The sequence below is a fragment of the Micropterus salmoides genome, unplaced genomic scaffold, assembly GCF_014851395.1.
Source record: "Micropterus salmoides isolate LMB-PRFRI ecotype aquatic unplaced genomic scaffold, ASM1485139v1 Ms_hic_scaffold_8, whole genome shotgun sequence".
Taxonomy (NCBI): Eukaryota; Metazoa; Chordata; class Actinopteri; order Centrarchiformes; family Centrarchidae; genus Micropterus; species Micropterus salmoides.
In genome coordinates this window covers 30,684,269-30,709,282 of record NW_024044570.1, presented here as the reverse complement: position 1 = coordinate 30,709,282, position 25,014 = coordinate 30,684,269, and the positions used below count along the sequence as shown (strand labels likewise).

The 25,014-nt window shown below is 39.1% G+C and overlaps 1 protein-coding gene across 1 annotated transcript; it reads left to right on the top strand.

Moving 5' to 3' along the window:
- Positions 1-210: 210 nt before the first annotated feature.
- On the top strand, positions 211-24,279 carry hsf4 (heat shock transcription factor 4). Its single transcript, XM_038705002.1, has 13 exons — positions 211-336; positions 3,735-3,843; positions 3,937-4,064; positions 5,079-5,203; positions 7,129-7,204; positions 8,002-8,069; positions 8,972-9,071; positions 10,945-11,063; positions 11,318-11,548; positions 11,686-11,803; positions 12,029-12,094; positions 19,403-19,500; positions 21,083-24,279. Exons 1-12 carry the CDS (start codon positions 211-213, stop codon positions 19,460-19,462), a joined length of 1,326 nt encoding a protein of 441 aa, XP_038560930.1. The 3' UTR covers positions 19,463-19,500; positions 21,083-24,279.
- The last annotated feature ends 735 nt before the right edge of the window (positions 24,280-25,014 follow it).

Sequence of the window (25,014 nt, the reverse complement as noted above, 5' to 3'; positions counted from 1 at the left end):
GTCAGAAGTGGAGTTTCTCAAACATGGACTAGTCTGGTAGTCTGCACACACACACACACACACACACACACACACACACACACACACACACACACACACACACACACACACACACACACACACACACACACACACACACACACACACACACACACACAGAGAGATTTGGATTCCTGTAGTGAGCCGTCTTGGCAGTGGACAGGTGTCAGTATGCAGGAGTCTCCAGGAGCCATGGGTGTAGATGGCAGCTACGCCAGCAATGTTCCAGCTTTTCTCACCAAGCTGTGGACCCTGGTAGAGGATCCAGATACCAACCACCTCATCTGCTGGAGCGCTGTGAGTCAGTCCTCAGGACATACTGTACATGATGCTTTAGTAACTCAAGGAGGGATGTAACTGTCTGTGGCATTACATCTACATCTCCCAGTGTGTATGGGTCACATTCATCAAAAGTAATTTCAGTTTAAAAAATGAACTATGTCCTCTAAACCACCTATACCACCATCCTCCTCCTCAGTGAACACATGCTAGTGCTAGTGTTCATCATCTACTCTACCCACTGTTCTTTATTTTGGAACAGCCCATTTTGATAAGATGTGTTACTGTATCGCACAAGTCAAAAATAAGTTGTGGCACCGAACATTTTTGTATCTCACAACCTGAAAAGGATAAATTACATATTTATGACATGAGGAAGAAATCTTTGTTGAAAACTGCACACATTGTTCAGAGCACTAATCAAAAAATAACTTTAGCACCAACTAGCAAACAACAAACTTTATGAGGATAATAACTTGAACAATCAATAAGAACGGAATACTAATTTGTCTTTTATAATATTATAAATGGGAAAACATAATACAAATCAATGCCACAAAAGACAGTTAATAAAGCTAAAATTTTAAAATAAGGAATTAGCCGACCTTTGATTTTAGGGCAACTGGTTTAAGTCTTGCTGTAGAGGCAGGAACAGTACAGAACACTAGTGGAAGAAGTACTCCGATCCTTTACTTAGTAAAAGTACCAATACTACAAAGTAGAAATACTCCATTATATTTAAAAGTCCTGCCGTCAAAATCCATAAGAAAAATAGCAGAAGTATTTTTAGCTACAATTTTTCATGCTGCATTCACGTGCTCTTTGAATGGTTCAATTTGACGAATTGGGAAGTCGTTCTTCTACTTGGGTGTGTTCATGATCTTTAAGTCATAATGTGGAAACGACATGGACATCATCTGGGTAATGGATTGTTCTGTATGTGATGCTGCTATCCCAGAATGCTGAAACAGTTTGAAGTGGAGTGATTTTGTCTCAGATTTGTTGCACCATTATTAACATTCCTAAAATATCGCTTTACCTGATTTGTTATCAGTGTTGATGCTAATAAATAACTATTTGGGTCACTCTACTTGGACAGCAACTTACAGTTACAACCTAATACCATATTACAAATTACATGTGAGCATAATATTGATATGCAATACGTGAAATAATAAAAAGCATTTACTTTTGTCCGCCATGTTTCTGCATAGTATGACATCAACTTTGCAAGTCAGGTACCAAACATTTTGCAAAAGTTTCGAGTTGTTGTTCCGACATGAGGGGGTATTCAAGTGAATTTTGATTTTTTTATAATCTTTAACACCACACACCACACCACATGTGCAGAACTTTTGTCTCGACCCTCTGACAGTAATTACACAACTCTGTAGACTCGTGCTTATGACTTGTGGGCTCTGCCATACTGAGTTGGTTCTGTTGCCACGGTTACTCCCCTCTTCAATGCATTTCACAGTATTTTACAGTAATCAGCCATCATAATGCACATATTAGGTTGTAAGCCTGCACTTAAGTGAGGGGTCTGTTCAATTGGTGTGTATCCTTCCGCCAAAGTAGCATGTTTTCTTTAGTGTTGAATGACCACACTTTTACCTGCTACCATTAGCAATTTTTGACATTTGACCCAGGATAAGTGGCTATAGATTTTGATTTCTGTGAGAAAATAGAAGTACTTAAACATCAATAATTTTCTGAATGAATTTTCATAGCACTGTCCTGAATTTTCATAGCACTGTCCTGAATTTTCACAGCACTGTCTGATGACACAAACAGAGACCATATGTGGCTTTCTATGTGTTTATCGCTGTTTGTCCTAGGGAATGAGTTGTACAGGACTGACGCAAAGATGAGGCATCAGTGATAAACAGGAAGAGGACAGTTTCTCTGTTCTTCTTCGTAGGGAGACAAACAGAGACAGATGCTGTCCAGTCCCATGACATCTAGTTAGAGTGTGCAGCATCAGCTGTTGCATTGTCAGACTATTGGTAGGCAAGTGAGCATCACTAAACACAATGTAACAGCAATGTCTTATTAGAACTTTTAAATTAAATTTCAAACCTGTCGTACAAATGGATTTAGCTAACTCCCAATGTTAAGTACTTTAATAATTTACACAATACACAATTTAACAATATACACCAGACTGCTTTTCAGAGTAAAGGGAGCTACTGCAGCTGCTTACTAAGACTGTGATGCTGGGAGAGGGAGCATGACTCATCGTTCACAGTGAGAGAGAGAGAGAGAGAGAGAGAGAGAGAGTCTGTTTGATTGTGCTGAATTTGGCTAATGATGAATAGATCCTGTGCTGTGGGGAAAATATATTACCTCCTTACAAAACTCCTTTCATCATAAAGGTAACATTATTTCATATACAGTAAGTATCCATCTAGTTACAGGTGGTGAGTCGTGTTAACGACAGCTAACATTGTCATATCAGTATGAGTGTATGTCACTGTACACTTAGTATTTATTAACAAATGAAATGGCTACAAAAGTGCTTATTGGAATCTAAAAAAGGCGTTACAGCGAAATGACTTCAAACTGCTATCTGTTATCTGTACAGCCAAGCCTGCTTTAGGTTAAAAAGTGTCTTACTACATATTTGGGATATGATGTTTACATGAAAGAAAGAGTGATCTGGTTCATTTATATATATCCCTATTCATGTGATGATAATATGGCACTTTAATCAGATCATTTTTGTAATTTGTTGTGAGTAAACTGGAGGAGAGGCTGGACAAAGTAGGATCAAATAATTCTCCATTTTCACAGGGTCAGACTTTTATTGTTACCTTAGTAGATCAAGTATTGCATATTTGTTTGCTTACCTGCTTCACCATTAACATTAATCAAAAACACAACAAAAGCGACTACGGATCTGGTAGAGCATAGAGTAGCATATTTGGGTTTTTAAAACCTAAATAGGGGCTCAAACAGGTGTTTGAACCCGTATGATATTAAAATGCACCATTAGAACCATACTCATTACAAGTTCACTTAGTGTGCATGTCAAAAATATTTGGTCTCTTTCTTTCTGGACTGTCCCAAACAAAAACAACCTTCAAATTATGTGGGAAGTGTTATATTCAACAGTTTCTTAGTTTGTACTCATATTATGGTCTTATGTTGCCTATTTGAACTTTTTGGTACGTGCTCCAAAGTCCTTAATTTGTTTGGAGAGGTCTAACAGAGCTGCTACTCTTATACATGTTTGATTTTAAGTTCCTTATCACCGTAAACGTTGTCACTGGAGGTACTGTATGTACTATAGTATACTAGTATAGTATAGTATATAGTCTGTCTTGACTGTATATACTCCCTGTCTCTACATTGTATGAGATATGATCAGAGATATTGTTAACTAACTCTACATTCCTGACTATTCTCTATTTCAGACTGGGACTAGTTTCCATGTGTTTGACCAGGGACGCTTTGCCAAGGAAGTTCTGCCAAAGTACTTTAAACACAACAATATGGCGAGCTTCGTTAGACAGCTCAACATGTGTGAGTAAACTCATCTCTTCTTCCCTTCTATCCTCTCCATTACAGTATGTATGTATACATTGTGTCTGTTGGCTTTTATATGTGTGTGTCTAGATGGTTTCCGTAAGGTGGTGAACATTGAGCAGAGCGGTCTGGTGAAGCCTGAAAGAGACGATACAGAGTTCCAACATCTGTACTTCCTCCAGGGACACGAACACATGCTGGAACACATCAAGAGGAAGGTATGGACTCACACACAAAAAGACAAACTGACCAGGAAATTAATTAAAATAATGACTTTATATATGCAGTGCTGGAGAAGTACCCATTACATTTTAGAGCGGATCCAAATCATTTTTCACTTCATTAATATTGCGAAATAGGTCAATTGTAACAGCAGTGCAGGTATGTAAGAAATAAACAATCAGATGTGAATTCTGGATTTTCTGACTTGCACAAAGTACATAATAAACTGAGATAATGAGGCTTCAACTAGACCCAACCATAGATGAACACACTGTTATTCTAATATTTTTGGAAATATATCCAGACAAATATAGTGGTTGCAGATTTGCATGTCGAGACTGGTTTACTGGTCTTAGCGGAGGTCTGCACTCTCCGAGTGCCCTTCTGGTTTCAACAGAAAACTGGCCTTTCAGGATTTCCTCGACAGATTTCTTAGCAAATGTGCAAAAAGTGAAATCTTTTACACAGATTACAGCATCATATGTGGGTTTACATGTGAGGTGTCGCCGCATTGCTTGTACGAGCTTCTGCCTACAACCTGGATTTGTCTATAAGGTGCTTTGAGCAAAAATGCTAACGTCAGCATGCTGACATGTTCACAGTGACAATGCTAACATGCTGATGTTTAGCTGGTATAATGTTTACCATGTTGACCATCTTAGTTTAGCATGTTAGAATTCTCGCATTTTACAAATAACACGAAACACAAATTACACCTGACACTGATGGGAAAGTTTCACAGGTTTTTGGTTTTAAGCATGTTTGACCAACTGATGGTGCTGGATGAAAAGTGAATAGATCACCAAACTTATTACAGTTCACCCTGAGGGGGACAAAATGTACCAAATTTACTGACAACCCATCCAATAGTTGTTGAGCCCAAAGTAGACAGGGCAACACTGCCTTTCCTAGCTACAAGTTCCACTGAGGTCTCTTCACAAAGCAGAGGGAATATGTGGTTGTATGTGCTATATCTGAAGTTACCAAAATACTATACTTTGTGTGTTCAGGTATCCATAGTGAAGAGTGAAGAGACCAAAGTTCGTCAGGAGGACCTCAGTAAACTGCTGTATGAAGTTCAGCTTCTTAGAACACAACAGGACAACATGGAGTGTCAGATGCAGGACATGAAACAGTGAGTAGAGAGGGTTTTTTGTGTGTGTAATGGCCCCACACTACTCCAACAAGTCCATGCTGCCTTACCTTTCATGTGGGACTGACACTAACAGGGTAATGGTTTAATGTACACCAGTTTGAACATCAGGAACATGTTTTCTTTTCATAATACAGGCAAGATTAATCTCCCATGTCAATTTAGGGGAAATATTGTTTTGTTGGAGAAGTGAAGTTTTTTGCTGGTTCAAAGTATTTGCTTAGCTGAAAAACAATTATCATCAAAGTACCCTTGAGCAAGGCACTCAATCCACAGTGGGTCAGTGAAGTGACCCAGCATTTATCTGAACAGGAGTATGATATTTTATGGTGTGAAACAAGACTGGCATAGGGGGCACCTTCATCAGACATGGATTATTTTGGTTAATACTATGCTTGTGTTAAATTCAACCGGTGCCTCCCTACTGTTTAATGTGGTTATGGTGTGAAAGTGATGTAAATATAAATACTCAGGTTAGGTCAATTTGACACTTTGACAGTTATTTGTGTGGTGTAGTAGGCACAAAATATTTTACAAATCAGAGACAGTAAATTTGTCCACTGAGTGATGACTTGGCAGCCTGCCTGTGACTAGAGCTTTATAAGGTTAAATACCAATAACAAAAATGCATGGCCTTAAAAATTTACCTGCCTGTTATTCCTTTTACTAAGTTGGAACAAATCACCCAGTGGATGAATTGACTTTTTCTCTAGAGACTATTGTTGCTGTGTCTATTGTGTGGTGGAGCTGCTTTGTGCTCAGCATTGTTTGCTAATGAGAGGAGAGAATGTTCACCTGCTCACCTGACTGACACACACACACACACACACACACACACACCAACAACGACATTCTTAGAAAGGATGACCAGATGTGTGCGTGTGCACATATACAGACAATGCTTTTGTCTGTATATTTAATTAATGTTAAAATTAACATTAAAATCTAGATCTAAATACACAGCTTGATGTACAATGCCAAAGTAGTTTTTTGTGTTTCTAGATTGCTTTAAATGATCCATCATAGAGTTTGAAGATCAGAAATGAAGGTTATATTCTGTATAATGTAACAGTAGGTCTATGAACACAGCCTTCTGTCACTAACAGAGCTCATCAGCTGTTTGCCGCATGTATGCTCAGCCAATCAGAATGAGCCCTGAGAATGTGAGCCTGTTTACCGTAGCTGCAAACTAATTTGTGGTTTTTAATGAAAAATATGCCACCCCTGTGACTTGTGTGGGGGAGGGGTGCAGGTTGTCCGTACTTAAAGCAGGATCCCGCTTGACCTCAACATACATCATGGACCTCAGAGTGTTTATTTCGTCACACTTAGGGAGGGTTTAGAGTTTTTGGCTGAACCAAATCAGATCCAAGCAGCAAGCTAGTTTTGAGCAGAAAACTATAGTTTTCTCTATACACAATTGTAATTTTTGTTTGGTCCAGTGTCAGCAGCAGCAACACACTACAATACAAAAACAATGTCCATTGTGAGCCAACAATGCCATAATGAGTGCAGAGCTAGTGTACTATTTTAGGTTTAATGGGCACACTTAGAGGGTGACACCTGTATTAAAAACATCCCAGAAACTGGTATTTTACAATTCAAGGCCAGAATAGTAATAGTAATAGTAATAAAAAGATTTGGAGGGTATTAAACTGGTTATTAGTGTGTGTATCACTGTGTGTGCAGTCTGTTTTGTCACTAGGAAAAAGAAAAAATGGTTTAATGCTGTTCAACAGACTGCCTGTAAAACAAGCTATGTTTGGGTTAATAGGCTTAAGATTTTTAACCAGGTGAATACTTGATATTGTGATGAAGTATTGATCAATTGATGATATTGTTTTCCTGTTTCTCTTTTTTTCTCTCCACCACCTCTGTCGTATTCGTCTTCCTCCTCCTGTTTGCAGGCAGAATGAAGTGCTGTGGAGAGAGGTGGTCTCACTGAGACAGAACCACACACAGCAACAGAAAGTCATGAACAAGGTCAGTCTGTGTGTGTGTGTTGTATTCCATGAACTGTAAGTCATTTTAAACAACAATTTAAAGTGAATTACATCCTGATCTTGCTTATGTTTCTTCTCTAAAGCTTTTTACACTGTAGTTACAAGCTCACAAGTGAGATACTCCAGAGGAACTGTTGTGATGTAGCGTAGGGTGTGTACATGTGCATGTTTTCTTCTGTGTGTACTGAGTTTGTATGTCTACATTTTCTACTGTACTCCATATCATTAGAGGAATAATCCAGAGGTACATAGTATTACTACTTCTTCTATTAGCTCTAAATAACAAATACTACTAGTACTACTATAACAAGCCAGAGATCTGCAATTGTGTGAAACTGAGCATCGTTTTCCTCTCCGTTACATTCATGGTTGTGGCTGGATTGTATCTAGGGACCTGGGATATTGGTTGCTAATTAGGTTTACTATGATACACAAATGATAATTATTGCCCTCATGTGCTAAGCTATTCAACTTTGTGTGAAAGACCCAATGTCATTTCCATTCGTCATTGTTCCAGGCATATGTTTGGTTATTCAACATATTACAGTGTATGAGAGAACGTGTGTCAGGCCTTAGTTCACATCATAGGATCAGTAATGTGTTTTGAGACAATGACACAGGGCGGGGAATAGGCCATGCAAATTATTTTCCTTTTCCTGCTTTTATGTTACAAGAAAAATAACGGAAGAAAATAACGGGTCAGTGTGTGTGTGTGTGTGTGTGTGTGTGTGAGGAGGAGGGTGCTGATTCATGCTGTGCTTTTTCTCTCTTTGCCAGCTGATTCAGTTTCTGTTCAGCCAGATGCAGTCCAACACACCCAGCACTGTGGGCCTAAAGAGAAAGCTGTGAGTACATGCAAGCACGTACACAAACACACACACACACACAACACACACAGTGGAGCAATCAACAAAAGTGAGACAAACAGGGCCACAGTGGGGCAGAGGGAAGGGCTGGCTCAGCTGACAAACTGAACAATCTAACTCAACAAACGCTGTGAATGGACACAAGTGCTGAATCAGTCAGTCAGACACACACACACAAACGTGCGCGCACACACACACACACACACACACAGTAAAGGCAGAGCAGAGTGCATGACCCTGCTACAGCCTGTGTGTGTAAAATGCTGGCTCAGCTTTGCTGCTGAGTGTGAACAAGGCCGAAATGAGAAAGAAAAGGCACGCTGGAACACAAAAGTGCTTTAGAAATGTGTATTTCAGGGTCAGTGTGCTATCTGGCAAATGTGTGATTTTGCCCATATTTTAATGATAGTCATGTCTGGACTTCTGGCTCTTTAATACTTTTTCTGAATATCCACCATCTGTGTTTACCATCTACCCACGATCATGACACACTCATCCCCTCACTGACCCACCATCCCCCATTTCCTGTCACATCCCCACAACAACTATCCAAAAAGAGTGCTCCAAAAGTATTTTTAAAAACCAAGCTAAATGCTAACAGCAGCCAGTGGTAATATGTTCACAATGGCAATTTTAACACATTGATATGTTTTGCAGGTATAAAGTTTACCTTGTGGAGTAAACAGTGTAACATTTGTACCATTCAGCACCTTCAAAAACAAGAGAAACGCTAAAAGTAAACTCAACAGATGTCAAGACAACATCCATGTGTAACAATTTATATTCATTCATTAATTAGTACTTTGCCCTTCTGTCCTTGGGCGTGTATAGCTGTTATCACTACTGATGCTTAACTGATTTAAAACTAATGTTTCCTCCAGGCCCCTGATGTTGGACGATGGATCTCCCAGCCCTCCTGCTTCCAAGTTCAGCCATAGTCATCAAATGGAGCCCTTGCACGAGCCCTTCTACATCCAGTCGGTGAGCAAATTATACAACTAATATGTTTACCACTCTGCATCATAACCCCTAAAGTTCAGTAAGCTTGTATTTAATTAATAACATTATCTTAATTTTGTTTTTTCCTAGAGTAGTAAAACGTTTGCATCTTTTCCAAAAATGAATCTCCTGTAGAATGTTTTGTGCTCAATGACACATTTTGCTGGGAGCTTTAACAAGTAAACTACTGTGCTGCTGACCTTCCACGTTCAGCACAAATAGTGCTGACAGCCACATGCGGTAAACATCAACTTGAAGTTCCTGGCTGGCTTTTCTAAGTGCTTTGCCATGGATCTTTCAAGCCAGTTGATTTACACACACCAGTCCTAATACAGAAGTAATCACTTTCTTCAACAGTTTAAGACATTTATTTGAATGTAAATTTAAAGTGTAATTGAAATATGGCATATCTACTACATCACAGTGAATATATTATCTGGACATAAATCTCATCCAACCTGCTACTTTCCGCCTAGCTGTTATGTTATATCACCACTAGGGGGAAGCAGTGCGTAGTGACATATTTGGAGGCCTGTAGATGAATGTGTAACAAGCTGAATTCACTAAAACCTTAGATTGCAGTGAAATTACAATTGTTGCATTGTAATTTGTATAGTCACACTAGGGAAACATGCTGCCCTGCAAAGGCACAGAGCAGTTTACAGTAGCACTGAAGTTGAGATAGGCTGCCGAGAAAGTACTGAACAAATAGAAAGGTTGTAATACCTGCATTTTATACATTTAAGTGCTGTTTTTTACGCAAAAGATTCACTGGCATGAGCATACATGATATCTAATAAGGTGCAGATACTGCACTCTGCTGTTGGAGAAGTACTACTTTGTTTCGAAAAGAAACTATATTTTGATAACTTATAGTTTCATTAAGGCATCGAGTGTGTCTCTGTTTTTGCGATGTGTCTGTGTATTGTTTACTACATATATATATGTGATTTAAAATGATGAATGAATGAATTCCACCACAGCCAAGAGCTCAGATGGCAATTACTGCTACTCTGATATGCTAGGCTAGCTAGCCAAATTAGTTTAGCTGTTTTTATTTTCTTCATTCAAAACTAAATTTAGCGGCAACCTCATTTAGTAATGGTATCAACCTGAACCTTGATTACAGGGAGCTAAGGAGAGGGGGGAAAGTACATTTAGTTTTAACTGAGACTTAACTGAGGAGTTTGACTGGAATGCTTCCGCCAGAAAGCCTAACCAACTAGTCTTGCTGTAACCAGAACTGCGAGCATTTAGGCACCAAAGGTCCTTAGCTAGGTTTATGAAAAGATCATGGTTAACGTTGACTTTTGGTTTCACACAGGACACAAAGAGCAGTCTCGGTAAAAGTCCTGTGTTTGACCCATCCATCCACCCTAAACTGTTCCCCATGCAGACTTTGTCACTCTTTATACTACCTCACCTGTCACCTGTCTTCCTGAAGCCTTTCTGGCAGAATGCCTTGAAGGCTAAATTCTCCCATGTGTGCTTGCTTTAACTTGTCTCTTTTGCTTTGGCTGTCTGTTTCTCCGTGACAGTACAGTGGATTTTATAACCCAGATGTTACCAGGCCACAGAGCAGAATTGCTGCCTACAAAACCAAAATGCAGTAACTACACAGCTAGTTACTGCACTTTGACTTGGTTTTTAGGTCCATTTTGTAATAACTGCAAATTGTAGCTATATGCTGTTTTCATGGAATTACATTTCTGCAACATTTTTTTATATGGCAATACACATATATATTTATTTATGTGTAACAACTTTATTAATTCTAAATGAGCAACAAAGTGTGACCAAAGAGAGTGAGAAGACAGCCAAGTGAAAATACACATCCTCTCCTCTTCTTCCTCAGCCATCCAGTGAAACCGCTTCTTGCTCTACCAGTGGGCTGACAGGAGGACCAATCATATCAGATGTTACTGACATGTCTCAGGCCACCATGACCCTCCAGATGCAGCCTGATGAGACCAGGTGGGCGATGCAATAAAACATTATTATTTCACATTCCACCCCCACCATCAGCTCTACATATATTGCATCATCTAACAACAAATCCCCCCTGGACTATTGTGAAAGAGATGGATATTGGATCATACAATTGTAAATGTAGACAATGTGCAGTATGAAACAACATCTCAAAACATGTTGTCTATCTTGTGAAAGTGTATGTTTTCTTGGCCCGCCTTGAGCTACTTCTGACTCACAGTATTCAACTCTACCAACAGGGAGAAGTGCATGATGCTCATCAAAGAGGAGCCTGTGAGTCCAGGAGTGAGAGGAGGAGGGAAAGGAGGCAGTGTAGGGGGAGGAGAGGCAGTAGCGTTGACCTCCCCCTGTGAGGTGTGCTCCTCAGAACCTCCTGTCCTCCCCGTCGCAATGGTCCAGTCTGTTCTGGAGGGGAGGGGATCTGTAGCCTCTATGGTGGAGAGGAGGAGTAAGAGGCCTGCCTTGGACAGGTAGGTGCTCACACAAGATCACATGTGGACATCCACATAGAGAATGGGGATGTGCAAGTGGTGAGGAAATGAGTCTGTGTGTCTCTGTTTACATGTTACGTATTAATGTGTGTGTTTGTGTTTGTGTGTGTGTGCAGAGTGGAGGTTTCAGATACAGTGGAGAATGTGGATATGAGCCTGGAGGAGCTGCAGCAGCTGCTGCTCAGGAGCCATCAGCAGAGTACTGTGGAAGCTGGGACCAGCACTGTTATGGATGTCAGTAGATCTGTACTGTGCATACACATACATATAGAAACACTTTGACAGACATCTTGTTTAACAGATTCATATATGTCTGATATTTGAGATTTCAAACGATTATCTCTATATGTCACTGCTTATACAGTTCACAGTGGCAAATGAGGTGAACTATACCTTCACACTGACCTGCATTAATACATTTTTTCTCACTCCTGTTTCTCTCTCTCTCTCCCTCTGTAGCCCTTCAGTTTAAGCCTGCCTCTGGCAGAATGGAACTTCACAGAGATAGAGTCCAACCTCAAATCAGTAAGTCATACAGTGTGACAACCGTTTAGATATTAAGTGAAGAGAGCTTGGAGGAAAGTGATGTCCTAGTCAGGAGTAACCACCTTCTCCTTTAATCGCACATTGTGATGGCAGTTTCTCTGCTAACTACTCTGTTATCATCCCAAGATATAACCTTACTTATTACATTGCTCATTGATAATTGAGGATTATAACAATCATATCAAAGTGGGGTGAGGGTTAAACAAAGTGCTGTTATCCTTTGGTTATTTGAAGGTCTTTTTGAAGACTGCATTTGTTAAAACGGTATTTCTTTGTTCACCAGCAAAAGGTGGAGATAGATGGATGCTACATTACAGTTTTTCTCCTTCGCTTGAACACTATAACCAGGCTTTTGAACTAAAATTTCAAAACCATAACTCCATTTTTCAAAAAGCACACCCATTCCCCTAAACTCTACACACAAATCCCTTCATTTCTCATTGCCTACAGCATGTGGTCATTGAGAAAGCACTAACATTTGAGACTGTTCACTCAATCCGCACAGGTTGAGCTCAGTTAGCACACAGCTACCCAGGTGGAAACACAAACAGTCAAAATTGATAACACACCAATCAGAAGCTTCAATAGATCCGAAGTCAATTCATTCAGTTTTGGAACAATAGATCAAGAGAAATCTGATGGAAGAGATGTAGAACACCAGAGAGGAGGAGGAGGAAGAGGACGAGCAGTATGGAGAGGAGGAACAGGTGAAGGAAGAGGAACAGTAGGAGTTGGAGCAGGAGATGGGATAGGAGGAAGATGAGGAGGTGGAGGAAGAGTAGGGAGGAGGAGGAGTAGGTGGTGAAGGAGTTGGAGAACAAGAATCTCTGGCCTGTTCCAGACCAAAGACAGGACACTGGGGCAGAATAATTTGTTGTTTGGTGTGTTGTACTGTACAGTACACTAAGGAATGAAAAATGTGTGCAAATGTTTACATTTGTTATTCTTTTTGTTGTGTTCATCATGTGAAAAGGTTTTTGAGGGGGAGAACCACATGCAACATTACTAATAATCATTTTTTGTGGTATTGTTTTGAATTTATCTTACCAGTGTGTAAGACTGTGTGGTAGTGTGTGTGTTTCTGAGGGCTTGTGTGCCATGTCTGAGGGCAAAGTTTGGTTTTTCTGCAAGATTGAATGGTTTTGATTAGAAAGCTTCATTTTGACCTGAAAATATGATGTTTGGGGAATTGGGTGAGAAGTTGTGGATTTGTGTTTAGAGTTTCGAGAAAAAGAGGCATATTGTAATTTCAAGAAATGTGTTTAAGCAATCGAGAAATACTGTAACTGATTATGTTTGGCCGTTTAAGGGCACTGCAACATGCTATAAACACCACAGCCAGGTAGTGTACAGTAGGTTTTCAGAGCTTTTCTGTTCAGGAACGCAGCTGATGAGAGCGGAGAAACCTAACCAAAACAGAAAGGTTCAGCACTATTACACCAAAACAATTAGCTAAAAGAGGCTAAAACACTCTGTAGAGGTGAAGGGGCAGTAACCATTTTATCCCACATTATCCCCATCAGTAACCTTACACAGTAATCTGCCAGGGTTTTATGCTTAATTGTATTGGATAGGCGAATGCAACCCCACAGCGTTGCTCTACATCGGGTCACGTGCTGTGCCAGCACAGTCTTACTGACATAAATGAGGATGTAGGTTTTTTGAGGCAGTGTAAATGGCGGATTGAATACAATCTTGGGGCATCAACAAAGAGGCCTGTCTGATCCGCTGATTGCAAAGATACAATGTGGTTTACTATGTAAACAACACTCACACCAGTGAAGAGTAGAAACATTGGCTGTGGTTTCCTGCAAAAGTAGAAGAAGGATTTCACACAAAGCTTATAATAGTGTCAGCTGCGAGGCTCAGGCTGAAGATTCTGTGCCTCCCACTCCTTCACAGTTTGTACCTCCAATGTCAGAGAGCTAACCTACTAGCAAAGAAAATCAATTAAGTCACTCAATTTTCTGGCCACCTTGGATTGAATAGTCAGGATGGTGAGGCTGTTTAATCTGTCTTGACACATTGTGGAGCTTTAAATAGTCTTTAATGCAAGTCACTTTGTAAAACCTCTCTCAACACTAGCAACTGCCTAATAGTATACAGGACCTCTCCAAAAATCTTAACAGCTGAAGTAGAGAGATGTTAGGTGGGAAACTGGTGCCATGAAATGATAAATTATTTATAAAGTAGTTTCAAATGATTACTTGCTTGCCTAATAAGCCATATGACATTTGTTCTCATCAGTGACCCGGAATGGTTAAACAGCAGCTACTTCCCTAAATGGTTCCTGCTGTTTTGTAATGTGTGAATCACTAACTATGCTGATGCAACAGAAAACACTGTTGCAAAACACAAGCGCTGCACTTATGAACTCAACTTTGGCCATCTCATCATGAAAATGTTTTCTTTTGTGGAATTGGGGTGCTTAACGTCTGTCTCATTTGCCACTAGAGTGGTTACTTTATCAAGATAAATATTTGCTGATTGGAGAATATTTCTGTCATTGCACTGCAACACTGAGCCAAACTGCAAGGAGCACAACTGCGTTGCAAAATCTTATGTTTTTAGACTGAATGTGTCTTATCTTGCTTCACTTCTGAGCACTGAGAGTGGTCTGAGAGTCAGTGAGGAGAACAACCAGCCTGGGCAACAAACGTAAATGTAAAATGACAGCAGACACAAGACAAGTTGTTCTTTCACAGTGAGTTATGTTCTGGAACCACCTGTTTTTATGCACGTTTTCAATTTGCGCAAAAAGTGTTGCTACACAAAGTGCAATGGGAACAGACTTACTGAATAAATCATGAAGCATGTGATGAAATGTCCAGCAAAGCCTTTGCTCCACTGATGAGATGAAAAATTGCCACAGACAAATATATCAGACCGTTGTGGAGCAGTGAAGAGACTGTTACCGTCTTCAAATTAATATATTAAACAAAAAAAAAATTTCAATCACGTTTTCCCACACTTAATTACGTCATTTCCTTGTGCCTTCTTTTTCTGTTTTTTCTTTGTTCTCGGCTCCAGACTGGAGAATTAGCCAACCTGTCCTCACCAGAAAACGGCTATATAAGTCCACTGTACAAGCAGCTTACTGTATTGTTAGGCCTCGACCTCTAGTGGCCATAATAATGGTGAAGGGTGCAAATGAGGAAGTCACGTATGTAGGATAAAGAGCAAGAAAGACAGTGGATGGATAGGTTCAACAAACTCAGGACTCTCACCCATAAGACTGGGGTTTGATTCCCATGTGAAACCGTGTCAAAGTTATAGTCACATACACATACATGTTGAGAAATTCATTCTCTGCATTTAACCCATCCCTCAAGATAGCTGTGGGCAGCATTACATAGGTGACTTATGTACTTATTTTTACCCAAACCATGATGTTTTCCAAAACCGTTTTGTTGCCTAAACCTAACCCTAACCAAACTATGGCCGTTTCACAACATTAACCACATGTTTAACGTCACGTGACTTGTGTAATGTACTTAAGGAGCAGCACGCTAGTTTGGTTAGGTTTAGGCAACAAAACTACTTGGTTATGTTTAGAAAAAGATAGTGGTCGGTCTCCAGGGTGAAAGTCCTGTTTCCATCCACCCCACCCACCTCCCAACATGGACTTTTTTGATATTTATACTGCGTCACCTGACTTCCTTATTTGCTCTCTTCATACTAACAACACATATAAATATGGGTCGTAATAAGCTGCTTGCACAATCGACCTATACAGCTGTTCTCCTGGTGAGGGCAGTGCTTTCTAACAGTGATATGTGTCATTTAAGGAGTCATCGATCGACTAATTTTGTTGTTTAGGTATGAGGACTTGTTGCAGCTAGCACCACCATGCTTTCCTTTGACCAGGAAATTACTGTGACCCGGGCCACTGGTCGCCAAGAAATAGAGAACAATGAGATGAGAACATAACCTCCTCATAAAATCACAACTAGTAATTTTGTATGAATTAAACAAACGAGATACTTTTTTTTTTCTTTGAAAAGAGCCAGGCTAGCTGTTTATCCCTATTTCCAGTCCTTATGTTAAATTAAGCTAATTGTCTAGCTAATGGCTCTAACTGCATAATTGACAGACAAATATGAGAGTAGTGTCAATCTTTTTATGTAACTCATATGATGATAAAATGTCAAACTATTCCGATAAAGACATGACAGGCACGAGGCAAGTAAGCTTACAGAGGATTTTCTGCTACCATTTTTTAATAAGGAATGTATGTAACAGTTTTATAATTTTAACTAATTACTTCATCAAAGTCTATAAATCATTTACTGTTTAATGGCTTTATTGATCGGCTAAAAGTCATAAATAAGAGTACCTTTTAAGTTGACAGGTTGTGAAATATCTCTCTTGTGGGTGAGTCATAATGAAGTATAATAGTCAACAGTCATTAACAAATGTTCATGACTGTCTCACCATCTAATAGGCCATTAAGTTGTTGCTGCTAAAAAATTAATAAGTCAATAATAAAGGGTATTAAACATCAATTCTGCAGTTTCTATAAGTTGTAAAATGTTACATGTGATAGTAAATGTATACAAACCTCTTCCAAAAGGTCAGAGGTCAAGTGGTCCATTGCAGGGTTTGCCTGATGAACTGCAAACCAAAATAACAAAGCAAGTACCCTGCTGGTGGAGAATAAACACCAGCCAGACAGATCTGTCACTCCCTGGAAACCCAAAACTGTTGTCAACTGTCAATAATGGCTTATCACTTTTTAATAGAGCATTAGTAAACACCCATTAACCATTAGAAAGCCATTTGTTACAACTACACTGATATGGGTGACTTATCAGAAAATGGTATTAATTTCTCTGCAGACTATCATACCCTTGCCTACTGCAGGGCCATACCCCTGTCATATAATGTACTATTCTAGAGTTTTACAACAATTTCACTGCCTCCTGAAAGTTGAGACCTCATGAAAGTCTCAACATTCCCACTATTGATTACATTACATCATCCTTTTCTTCATCATAGTGCACAAATCTGACCAGCAGAATGTTTAGCTATGTAGAAGAAGCTGATTTTAGAGCCTTCCTTCCTCTTACTTCGTTAAGCTCTGGTATCAGAGTTCAGATAATAGCAAAGTCTGCGCTTCTCTAAAAGTGGATCATAGCATATCAACAGCTCTTGCAGACCTAAAAAAGTCATTATCGTCCATCATCCAGAGCTTTAGATATCCTTCTAAAAGGCAAATTCCTTGATGCGTGGTGTAATAGCTCATCGAAAAGACAGCTAATTTCTCATCTGCCTCTGTTTGGTTTTGTTTATGCAGCTGACAGTCAATACGACTCCCAGTAATTAGAGTGCTGCAGGTTTTTCCACTTCCAGTCACATTCCGTGTGTGCCGTGTTCGCCTCATGTTCTCGTTAGTTATCATCTGGGATGCAAACTCACCAGGGTGAAAAAGGTGAAAAAGATGCAAAATTTTTTATATCAGCTTTATAAAACAGATAGTCTTGTTTGTAGGGGCATTTATAATTGATGTCACAACCACTACAATTAACAGAACTGTCTCAAGGTTATTTCATTATGTTGTTGCTTGGCATTTGACCCCTTCTCAAGTGACATAATTAGGCTTCTGTAACAAGCCATTTGACTACATCATAAGTAACTTAGGTCCATTTGAACTAGGTTAAATTTATATACTGTTCTCTCATGAATTAGTCTCATGTTTCAAAACAAATACAAAAGCGTAATTGCATTGTGGTTATGACAGTATGAGCCTTGATAATTTTATCTTATCAGGGGCTAACATTAAGTTGGCTTAACTTATGTTGTAATCATCAGCAAAATGGTCATGTTTGTAACAAAATAAATGAGTAGTCCCAGAACCCTAACGTCAGAAGCTTAAATTTTTTGCAGAATTTAGAATTACAAGTACTCTAGCTAACGACTCCATGGTTAATAAATGTTAACACCTGTTGTTACATCCAAATTGGTTAGCGTTCACTAAATCAAAAGAACTCAACCTTCTCGGGCTAATTAACGGTACCGAGCATGACATATGACATAAAAGCCAATTAAGGTTATCATAGCGCTACTCTAAGACATCCTTAAGGCATGCGGGCAGTCAAAAACTGACCAAAACAGAGACGGCCCTCTTCAGTCTTCAAGTCTTCAATGACCTATTTTTAGGACTGTCCCCAACTAAGGATTTACAAAGTCGAATCGGAATCGTGAAGTCCTGCCTACTGATAGTCGAATCGTGTGTTTTTGTGCACGGCGATTGCGAGCCAAAGCTAAACAGAGGCTGACCATTTTCTCTCTCTCTCTCTCTCTCTCTCGGCTGTAATTCACTGGTCTTGTGCAGAGTTTTGCGTGCTGCCGACAACTGCATGCACGTTGCGTTTCCTCGCGGGTCTATTTCAAGTAGACGGCTGTTTAAATACGATTTAATATTCTTGCATGGTTCATCAACAGTGAGGTCCCGCAAGGACAACCCAGCCCAACACCGGTCATGCTAGGGCTTGGTCTTTTCAGCAAGTGTTCCTCCACTGCCACTACACACATACACACATACACACTACGCCTACACATGCGCACTGACGACCCAGGGTTGGGGTTACAATTTTGGATTTATTTACACACTTAAAAAATATTTATTGAAATTTTTTTTTCTTATTACACGTTTATTTACAGCATTAAACATTGAAATGTGCATTGTAATAGGCTGTAGCCTATATTAACTTATGGTGTTTCGCTGCGAAGCTTCAACTGTGAGATTGACAGTCGAATCAGGCTCCGCCCATCGAAGCATCAAATCTTCGACTATTCGGGGTCACCCCTACTTTCTGTTGCTCCTTTGTAAAAGGGTTACATAACTTACAATAACTTGGCAATTTCCTTTATTAAACAGAAAATATACAAGCATACTCTCTGAATTCAAGTTTCTCTCTTTCACCGAACTAATGGCCTTGTTAACTCATCGTAAATCACACTTCATTCAAACTCGACAGAAACAAAACAAAACTCTGGGTTAGTCTTTCCACTGCCGTGATCACTGGGAGACTGCTGAGCCTGGTTCTGTTTCCCGCTTGCCTGGCTCTGGTTCTAGTGCCTATTCCAGACTCAGTCAGCTGCTCAACTAACTGAGCTAACTAGCTAATGGCAGATAGCAGCGGTTATGACCTGATGTGAAATACGTAGGAATTTGACAGGTGGAGAGTAGTCTCAGTTCTTACACATTGTGCATAAATGGAGACATTAAAAACTCCTTGTTGTACATTTAAAGTACTAAATAAGTGTTTGTTTTTTCCTTCACAGTACATGTTCCAGAACCAGGAAGCGGAGGCCTTTCCAGCTACTGGCTGTGAGGAACAGTGATCAATCTGTGCTGTGGACTCTCCTTTCTAAAGCGGAAGGTAACAATCCTGTTACCTGTTATTTAATCTGTTACTTAAGTGGTCAGTATTTCAACATCTGGAGGACAAACTAATCTCTCAGTGCTAATTAATCAAAGGATAAGGCTAGTGATAGTATATATTTTTGTTAATGTCAACAAATGTAATGATTTTTATTCACTAACCTTCTGACTTCCATGGCATGTCTGTGGCATTCAGCAAGTACATTGGTTTCTAGTGAAGACATAAAACAGGTCAAGAAAACTACAGTCCCGTGTTCATGGTAATAAAGGAACATGTTGCCCAGTGCCACCATGTTTCTCATTGTGTTCATAACATTCAAACTTATATACCAACAGACCTATCCATAAAAATAGGAATAGTAGATAATTATTTGTCAAACACCATCCGTCAAGCTTATTTTAAAAGACAACAGTTTAGTCCAAATGCTTGTAATACACTGAACAAAATTATAAACGCAACACTTTTGTTTTTGCCCCCATTCATCATGAGCTGAACTCAAAGATCTAAGACTTTCTCTAAGTACACAAAATGCCTATTTCTCTCAAATATTGTTCACAAATCTGTCAAAATCTGTTAGTGAGCACTTCTCCTTTGCCGAGATTATCCATCCACCTCACAGGTGTGGTATATCTAGATGCTGATCAGACAGCATGGGTACTGAACAGGTGTGCCTTAGGCTGGCCACAATAAAAGGCTCATAATAAATGAGTTCAGCTGATGATGAATGGGGGCAAAAACAAAAGTATTTTGTCTATAATTATGTTCAGTGTACTTCCAGAGCATTAAAATATATCTTAAAATGTTTCCATAAAAATACAATACAGAGTAATTATGAGAGCGTAATTGGTTCAGTAGGTTACTTTTATGAAAATAACTATTTGGCACATTTGCTAAAACTGTCACTAGATCCTGACAGCAGTACATGAGACAGATAATTTAAAAAAATGATTAAATAAATCTATCTATCTATTGCTCCTAATGCCATTTGCAAGAATCCACCATGGCGATTAAAAACAACCAAACAGATCCAGGAGCAGTCTTTAACGCAGTGTGAATCACTCCTCGTGCAGCTGCGCAGCCCCCCTACTCGCACAGTTAAGCTCAACATCTTCTTCGTGGCTCAGGGATGAGGCAACTGCAACAACGTCTAACAGAGGCTGGTACACCACTGCCCCCCCTCATAAGTTATCTAAAAGTCTGCATGTGGCATTAGGAGCAGTAGGAGGAGCCAGAGGAACCTTTTTTTTCATCTGTACCTGTATGATCTTGAACAAGTGGACTATTATATTTGCTTAGGGTGAGCTGATCACTGATCTTTACTGATCATATATAGTAGTATACATATACATATACATATATATAGCGCCAAATCACAACAACAGTTATCTCACAGCACTTTTCATAAAAGAGCAGGTCTAGACCGTACTCTGTGATGTTATTTACAGAAGCCCAACAACAGTGTCCCTACTGTATTTTCATCCAAGAGTACCAGGTTATTCAGTTAACTGCGGTTTTCCTCAGCTCTATTCCTCCATGTTTAAATATGGCGCTGCTCATCTCTTCTCATTTCTCTCCTCAGGCCACAGAAGCTGCGGATCCCCTCATTATTCCACTCTTCATGAGTTTGATCCCACGGCCCTGACAGGCTGTTTCTTACACATTGCTTTGTTCACATTCCCGTACCTACAAAATGCAGTAATGAAAAAGCTTATATTTACTGGTCAGCTGACTGCCAGTGGACCTTTCAACTACCAGCTCTGTGGGCACGACCGCTGCCTGCCTGAGGAGAGACACTGGTCTAAGTTTTCCATAGTTACCCAAACAAAGAAGCGTGATATGACATAATCATATATAGACTCCAATATTAAGCCAGCTGGATGCAGACAGTGCATTCTTGGCTCCAGCACTTTAATCTTTGTGTGAGAGGGAGTTCCTGCTTGTGGACGTGATTTTTTCTTCCTACTGTATAAAGAATCTACTACGGATGTACAAATGAATATTTTTATCATTTTATCCTTATTACAAAAATACTGTATTTGTATCCAAGAGAAAACTTTGACAAAAAAGACGCTGTGAAAAACCATCTTGGGGGGGCAATGTAGCATACTGTATATTACAAGTTACGTGAATTTTTTTCAGTCTGTGAAAGGGTGTAGAAATTTAAAGGGCTCCTCGTATACTTCATGGATTTCAAATCATGATAAATGTGTTGAGATAGATCAGAGGTGAGTTAGCCTTCTGTGATATGAAAGTTCATCTAGCAAAAATATGGATTCAAGCCACTCTAAAATCCATTAAGAAACCTTTAGCATATCATGATAGGAGGTTTGACACACTTAAGCACTCATCTAATGTATCTTTGCACAGGCCTGACATGTAGCCAGAGACTTAGAGTTACTTCTCTTCTGTCCATTTAAATGTGAAGTTTAAAAGGAATTATTAAAAGATAGACTTCTCATTTGACAAAACCATGAACACCACTGCATTTTTGCACAATCTGTATCACTAGTTATATATAGTTATGACAACAGGTCATTTATTTTCTGTTTGTAGATGACCAACACTTTGTTGCTCTACACATGCATGTCTAAAAGAGAAACTGGCCACAATAACAGGGTTTTCCAAAAGCAAAATTTAGAGACACAAGGTCTCTTAATGTTACTACCGTTTTCACTTGGAAACAAAGGCCACACGTTGACTCAAGACTCAAGACCCTGATAAACAGTCAAAACAGTGGGATACTATTTTTCATACTTTCTAAAAAAAAAAAAAAGAAGAAAAAAAACAAAAAACAAATACTCAACTGTCCAGGAGCCAGTCTTAAAAAGATTTCATTATGGTTGACTGTGTTTCATTAAATGTATGGTGGGGTGGTTACTTGAGAATTTAATCTGTTATAAAACCATGAATACCTGGTTGAAAAAAATGCATTTTAATTCTCTGGATTTCCAAAAATCATTAATAACTAACTGATTATGCCATTTGATGTAAAATACTAGTCCTAAGCACTGGTTGCAGGCAACAGTTTAAAAGGTTAACTTAGTGCTAAACATTCTTCTGGGAAACTTCCAGGAGATTATTTGCATCGTGCAATACTGTACAGAACTGTGAGAACTCACAAAATTGCAATACATGGATGACCATAGGAATGTAGGAAACAGCAACTGTGAGTGGTGGACTGGAACACACCATAGTAAGATGCACTGCAGAAGGACAATGTTAGCCTGTGAGTCTAAAAGCTATCTCTTTACACTGAGTTGGACAAAAGCCTCAACTTTACAATTTTGGGGAGGCGCACGGCAGCTAAAATGTACATAGCCTCTAGCGAGGAGAAGGCAGCTATGTGCACAGCTTCGTAGCTATGATGTAACCCCTAAACACATAAACAGAACAGCAGTACATTTCTCCCCTGTGTCAATCTAAAAGCCCTGCTAGCTCTCTACGCAGAGGTGGACAGAAGCCCTAATTTGTAGTCACATTTTTTGGGAGGTACGCATCAGCTACAACATAGCCTATGGTGAGGCTATGTCGAGGTTATGACAGATAAGTACGTAGCTTTGTAGCGCAGAACTAGAAATACAGCTTTAGGAACACTTTTTTGCGCTGATTAGCTTCTACAATTTGTCCTGTATGAATCTAAAAGTCAGGCTAGCTCTAGTCAGGCCGAAAGGATTTAAACCAACTAAACGACCGGCAACTCCATCGTCAGAGCTACACACTGCTGCTAGCAAGGCTATAAATCAGGGCAGCCATTTGCATTAGCTTTTTGAAAAGGGCTAACATTGCATTTTATCAGTGATGTACTTTTGAATTCTTGTGTACTACTACTACTTATGACTTCCAACTACTTTTACTTTCTCATTATCAATATTGTAACTACTGAATTTATAATACTGGAACTTTGCATCTAGATTTGGTAGTGTGGTTCTGCGAAAGTTGAAAAACAAATTCCTGACATAGACATGATTACAGTTGGGGTTTTATATGTCTGAATTAAGAGAGGGAAAAAGTGAAAGTGCAGACTTAACTAAACATTATATTATTTTTGCCAAATTAAAAGGCTAACGCAAACTGCCCCCTGCAGGGTGACATTTTTGTGACAGACCTCCCTTCTCAGTGCATGCTTCAGGAGAAGAGCGAAAAAGCAAGCTGTGGTGTATAACAAGTGAAATTGCACTAAAAATCACAGTTGTATGAGTATACGGTATATTTTAGACATAGCATTTATTCTTGTTCCTCATATGAGTGTGTTAATGATTTTTTTCAAGGAGTGATGAACGCATACATTCAGTTGCTGTTGTGTTCTTAATTTATTCTGTTTTCCATTTTAATCATTTGCACTGGAAATGAACGGATGTGTGTTCAAATGACATTTATGCTTGTCAGGATTGCAAATAGATGAGGAAGTATTTTTGTTAACTGAGTGAAAAGACCTCTGCTGTAACAAAGCCTGGCATCCCAAAAGCACTTCTACACTATGAATGGACAACAATACATTAGCAAATCAATACATATAACATAATAATTAAAGAATCAGCAAAACCCTTTATTATTACAACAAAGTACACCCGCTGTCTACAAAGACACGGACAATCTTATTACTTAAATGCTTTTGAAAGTGGGCCACAATCTTCTGAAAATGTGTTTTAAATAGTTTTTTGCAAAGACTAAAATGTAATGTTACAGAGAGTCAAAAAAACTGAAATGTATTACACCTTTGTATGAAATATTTAAGTTGTACAAACAAATAAAAGTGAAAGAAAGCAGACACAGAAACATTTTGATTACTTTCTTTGAATGAATGCATGACTTCGATGAATTGTTGTGCATTTACTATCTGCAATTGACCATTAGCAATTGTAATTGACCCTGAACTGTACGCACAGCAGATGTGTGAATCTTTGGATTTCTCTTGACTTGAGCAGTGTGGATCAGGCTGTATGAGTTTGGAGAGTGATGTGTTTTGTCTTTGCAAAATCAAAAATACAATAACAGATGAAAGAAATTGATTTATCAATTAGAGCAGACAATTTTTGGATGCTCTATAAGGTAAGCTGCTAACATTAGCCTGCCCAGCAGTAGTAACCTAGCCAATTACCAAATCATTAACTAACTACGGAATTATGTGGGGTTACATCACAGTCATCCTGTAAAATACAGAATCGTCGTGTATTTGAAAACAAAAAGATATGCTCCGTATTGAAGCGGTATGGGATGCACTTTGTTCCGTATTTATGAGACTCACTTGACTCACAACCAATGAGAAGTGTGTATGACAGCGTTTCTATGATACGCCTGACAACAGTATGGTTAAAACTTCTTCTTACAGCCAAGTATATGAGCATTTTTATATTATCTTTAGATAAGTCTACTACTGAAGGGTAATGCAGGTGTTTTGGACAAAATAGGCGTTGGGCTAAAATAACAACAACATAAGGCTACTGTTTCAAAATCAAAGAATAAATTTATTAATCAGTTAAAATACTGTTTATACTGCAATTCATATGAACA